At 45.0% G+C, this 5822-nt stretch overlaps 1 protein-coding gene across 1 annotated transcript; it reads left to right on the top strand.

Annotated features, from left to right (window-relative positions):
- The first annotated feature begins 2466 nt into the window (after positions 1 to 2466).
- Positions 2467 to 4323, top strand: LOC123150156 (cytochrome b-c1 complex subunit 8-1, mitochondrial). The gene is made up of 2 exons (XM_044569968.1): positions 2467 to 2790; positions 4053 to 4323. The coding sequence occupies exons 1-2, from the start codon at positions 2468 to 2470 to the stop codon at positions 4099 to 4101; spliced, it is 372 nt and encodes a 123-aa protein (XP_044425903.1). The 5' UTR covers position 2467; the 3' UTR covers positions 4102 to 4323.
- Positions 4324 to 5822: the final 1499 nt, after the last annotated feature.

Genomic DNA, 5822 nt, shown 5'->3' on the forward strand with positions numbered 1-5822 from the left:
CATCGTCACCACGCCGTCGTGCTGACGAAACTCCCCCTCAACACTCGGCTGGATCAGAGTTCGAGGGACGTCATCGGGCTGAACGTGTGCTGAACTCGGAGGTGCCATACGTTCGGTACTTGATCGGTTGGATCGTGAAGACGTATGACTACATCAACCGCGTTGTGCTAACGCTTCCGCTTTCGGTCTACAAGGGTATGTGGACAACACTCTCCCCTCTCGTTGCTATGCATCACCATGATCTTGCGTGCGCGTAGGAATTTTTTTGAAATTACTACGTTCCCCAACACCTTCCCCGGTCTGGAGGAGTACGAGGGTTATAGAGACCGGTGTGCCCGTCGCAACAAGCAGAGGGGGCGGGAGCGCGAGGCCTGTCTCATTGCCAATGTGGTGGAGGCAGCGGATGCGGATGCGGCGTGGCGTGCTGTCGCGGAAGAGGAAGCCATCGATGTCCACATCTTCCAAAAGCGGCAGAGGAGGAACATGCGCGCCCTTGCCTGGGTGTAAGTTTGAGCGGTCTATACCATGCCGAACTGCCCCCCCCAATGAGGAGAAGGAGGACAGTGATGTGGCAGACAGCTAGGGATGCAAGCGGGCATCCCGCATAAGCCCGCAAAAACAGGTTTTTAGTTCAAACTGAACTAAAGCTAAAACAAGGAGGATTATGGCTAACTTGATCTACTTTGACTATGAAGCGGGGCGGATTGGGCGCTGCTCTGCATCCCTACAGACAGCTTCGTCGAGGAGGAGATCTGGCTTGATCCATATTGCGTCTTCAACTGCTACTTCCATGACAAATACGCCAAGGGCGCTGAAAAGGGCAAGTGTGGATGATCGTTGTGCATAGCTTAGTATGTATGTAGAACATGCCAAATTTTGGTAGTCCGATGACATGTATTGATATAGTAGTCGGACGTCTGGCCGTATCAAAATTTTAAAATGCATGTGTAATATGTATTTGGGGTTTGCTAACTGAGGTACCCGGATGTGGGAACAAATATTTGAGGTATGACCGCTCACTGATCCGCGTCGATGTATGAGCACTGCTTTAGCTCTATGTGGTTGTAGATGCTCTAACATCTACATGATTGCTTCCTTCCAAACTTCTCAAAATCACTAATTAAGGAGTATTCTTTGCAAAGATCACTCCCATCTCCTCTTGTCGCGACAAGTGGCACCCTGCATGCATGCCACTTGTCGCAACCTAGGAGATTTCTCTTTTCCATAGATTCATTTATTCAAAGCGTAATGCTTAAATATTTTAAGTAATAAAGCATCCTATTTCAAAAAAAATAATTCAAAATGTTTTATCTCTTAAACTGTACGTCCAATCTCGAACCATTTTCACAATTGGATTCCTCGCGTCGAGATCTTCAAAAATAGAACCCATTGATAGGTTTCGATAAACTTTTTTTTGACGAAAAAACCTGAACCAGGAGCACATTTTTTCCCTTTCCAAAGTGGCACAACTATGCCTCTCGCGGAAGCAAATCCGTACCTCCATGAGAAGTAAATATGTGCCTCTCGCGGAAGGAAAAACACGTTTTATTCCATTTTCAAAGAGGCATGGCTGTGCCTCTCACGGAAGCAAATATGTGCCTCCATGAGAAGTAAAACCGTACCTCTCACGGAAGAAAAAAATGTGTTTTTTCCTTTTTCGAGAGGCACGACTATGCCTCTCGCGGAAACAAATCCGTGCCTTTCGAGGACTGTGCCTCTTGTGAAAGCAAATCCATGCCTCCACCTAACTAAATTCGTGCCTCTTGCGGAAGGAAAACAAAAGAAAACACATTTTCCTATTTCCGAGAGGCACAACTATGCCTCTTGCGAAAGCAAATCCATGCATCCACATGAAGTAAATCCGAGCCTCTCACGGAAGGGAAAAAGGAAAAAAATCGAGAGGCAAAACTGTGCCTTTCGCAGAAGAAAATCCGTGCCTTCACAAGAAGTAATCCGTACCTCTCGCGGAAGAAAAAAACTCGTTTTTTCTTTTTTTTTTCAAGAGGCACAACTTTGCCTCTTACAAAAGCAATTTTGTGCCTTTACGAGAAGTAAATCCGTGCTTCTCGCGAAAGAAAAAAAAACGTATTTCTTCATGCAAATTGTTGAAAAAATCCCTCCAAAACCTAAGAAGAACCGGAGAAAAACCGAAGAGCCGAAAAACCCGAAAAACCATCTAAAAGCTGAAAATGCATACAAAAATAAAATAAAATACGGAGGAATCACCCAGCGCGACGGTGGCGGGGCTGAGAGCGTGTCAAGTGGTACGCTCCCAGCCCACCCAAAGTGACCCTTGCGGGGCTGGTCTATGATCAGCCGACTGCTCTTTTCCCTTATGTTAAAAAAAAGACTGCTATTTTCCCTTTGTTTCTTCTTCTTCTTCTTCTTCTTCTTCTTCTTCTTCTTTCTAACTGGGCCGGCCCCATTATTTACACTCCGTCCAAAACGCCGCGCCCGTACTCCCCAAATGGGCTCGGGGCCCAACCGCAGCTGTCCTATAAACCGAACCCTAAGCCGTGGAACGAACGACCCAGAAGCCACCCACCCACCCCACCGTCCTGAGGTTGATCGGAGCCGGAGCGACCACGCCGAGGAAGAAGGAGAAGCGGCGAGGCGAAAGATGGGGAAGATGCCGGTGCGGATGAAGGCGGTGGTGTACGCGCTGTCGCCGTTCCAGCAGCAGGTGATGCCGGGCCTGTGGAAGGACATCACCACCAAGATCCACCACAAGGTCTCCGAGAACTGGATCTCCGCCACGCTCCTCATCACCCCCGTCGTCGGCACCTACCAGTACGTCCCTCCCTCTCCCCTCCTCTTCCGCGAACGATCCCTGTGGATGCGCCTGGTCGGGCGGATCTAGGGTTGCATAGGTCGCCTGTGGTTCTCGGTTGGCTGCGAGATCCGGTTTGGGGCTCGATCGATTGTCCGATTTCGTTAGAGCCGTCGCGCAGATTCGATGTGCTATGTGCACGTTTACCTTTAGAAACCACCAGATGTATCTTGAATGCACCACGTTGACCGGATAGGCTAGGGATGGTTTGCGGGAAATGGGGAATGAAATGTCAGGGGAGATTTCGACCTAGCCAATTCAATGCAATTGGTTTGTGCGGGAAAAAAAATTCTTCTTGGAGGAATGGGAATTGAAATGGCAGCGGAATTTCATGCCTGGTTGATTCAATGCAATTGGTGGGGATTGAATTGACATGGGAATTAGACTGGTGACTGTACAATTGGTTTGTGCACTGGGAGAAACATCCGACAGCCCGTATCCTTCGCCATGATATAGTTGATCAAACTCTTTGGTCTGCGCATAGTACTTATTTTGTTGGTTAATGTACGTTTAGAAAATGGGATGTTATATGGGATTTGGTTAACTTGACTGTTGTTGCGGAACTGACTGTCGAAACCCTCTTGGACGCGCTTTGCGATTATTCTTAACAGAGTTCACAGGGAATCCTGCAACCTTTAGTTGTAGCTTCTGGCTCATGAGATTCTGTAGCATCTTGTATGGATAATCACATCAGCCTAATGTTCTTGCAAGCCGTTCAGTGATTTGAAATTTGAATCTATATACCTTTGCACAAGTGGATCTTAAGCTTTTATGGAACCATTACATTTGCATCAATTTCAAGTTAACACATGAAACTGAGTATCAAAATGCTCTTGCTTTGAAGGTTGCCCCCTATAGAGCATTCAATTTGGGTTTGATTCTTTGGTCAGAACTCGCAACCACAAGTATTCTGATCGTCCTTTCGATGTGTACATCTCCTTCTTCTCATAGCACTAGGAAATCCTCACAAGGGATTGCGACTTGTGACAACACATACCTTCATTAGTTTGGACTCTTAAACCTCCTGATTAATACTAGAAGCACATTGGATAGCCTATCACAATAATTGACAATGTTTTATTGTAAGCATTATATTTTGTTTTTTCACCAAGGGGCTTGCATTCTTTAAACAATTGAAGTCCCTTTACTGTTAGTTGAGTAGCGAAACGGCTCGTGCTTTGCCAACCATTTGACATTCTTGGTTTATCTTGATGTCATGTAGGTATGCGATGTGGTACAAGGAGCAGGAGAAGCTGTCCCACAGATACTAAAGGTGGAGCTTTCTCCAATATTGCAGCAGTGGGAATTTCCATGTTCTATAATCCACCAAAAGTGATTTAACATTTTCAGAATCACTTCTAGTTGTACCCTTTTGCTCTTTCCGTTGCATATGCAATGCAGCAAGTGTGACTTGCAAACCTATTTTGAGGCCTCAAATGTTGAGTTGTCCATCACTGGAGTGAACTTGTGCAATAAAGCAAATTAACCAGTCATCTTACTTGGTTGCTGTATGCTTGTCAATTGTGTTGCTGGTTTGCCCTTCGGCATTTCTCTTGATTTTGCATATTCTTGTGGTAACCAGGGGAACTTCTTCACATCTTTTAGATGATTATTGTAGGACTGTTTGGCCATAAACTGAAAGCTTGTGACTAGGCACTAGCACTTCAATGCTTTATTTGTAATCATGTTTCAGATGAAGTATGAACCAAAAAATGCTTTGATGGTCGGAACGGAAGCTGCACTTTGCGGCATGACAAATGTTTTGTTGTTATACTATCTCCGTCCTCGTCCTGTATTACTCCCTTGGTACACTTTGCGGGAGTAGTATTTAAGCAAGTATCTGAAGCTGTTTCATCCTATAATTACCCTGTCGTATTTGCTCAAACTGGCAGTCAAAACGGGCAGATGAGTGGATCAGGGAATGTTGTTTGCAAAAAGGTAAAACACCAATTTTCAGTGGCAAGATACCCTATTTTTTGAATCTCAGCCATCCCCCCAAAAAAGATTCTTCACTTTTATTGATTAACTAATTTAGCGGCTGATTAACTAAAAAATTCTGTTAAAAATAATTCTGTAATTAGGGGAAAATCTCCCCTTGCCCAAACCGTCGTTGCGGTTTGTCCCGCAACCGACGCCTCCTTTCAATCTCCTGGAACCGACGCCTCGAAGGATTGTCGTGTCTCTTCAGGACATATAAAAGGGGGCTTGTAACCATAGATCAAGAGATTCGATCATTCTGATTCAAAACACGTTATCACGCACGTAGAACAGTCAGCGAGAGCAAAAGGCAATAGAGAAAGGAGAAGAGAGGAAGCACTCGCCGCCGTTTTCTACGGGGATAATCCGATGGAAGAGGAATTATGCCTTGTGGACAGTGGTGCCACAAACTCCATACTGAGGGAGATGAAATATTTCCAAACTCTGAAAAAGACGAATGGAGATATTCTAACTATCGTTGGACGCGATACTGTGATTGTTGGTACTGGACGTGCCATATTCACCCTCCCAAGTGGTACATATGTGACAATTGAGGATGTTTTACTGTATCCCGATTCTGCACGTACCCTGATCAGTTATCGAGATATCCGTAAAAAATGGTTTTCATATTGAAACCCATGAAGACAACAAAGAGGAGTATCTACTCTACTAAAGATGACGGATATGGCAAAAGGGTACATGAGAAAATTCCTTCTCTATCGTCCGGTTTGTACTATACGTACATCAAATCCGTGGAACATGTTGCATACAAAGTAATTTTTCAGAATGTTAACGCATTCCAAACCTGGCATGATCGCCTAGGCCATCCTGGAATAGGGATGATGAGAAAAATTACTAGCAATTTCATTGGTCATAATTTGCTTGAGTCAAAATTTCCTCAATCTTCTGATTTTGTGTGCACATCTTGTGCCACGGGAAAGCTAATTTTGAGGCCCTCACACCTCAAAATACAAGCTGAACCACTTCAGTTCCTTGAACGTACTCAAGGAGACAT

The sequence above is a fragment of the Triticum aestivum genome, chromosome 7A, assembly GCF_018294505.1.
Source record: "Triticum aestivum cultivar Chinese Spring chromosome 7A, IWGSC CS RefSeq v2.1, whole genome shotgun sequence".
NCBI classification, from domain to species: Eukaryota; Viridiplantae; Streptophyta; class Magnoliopsida; order Poales; family Poaceae; genus Triticum; species Triticum aestivum.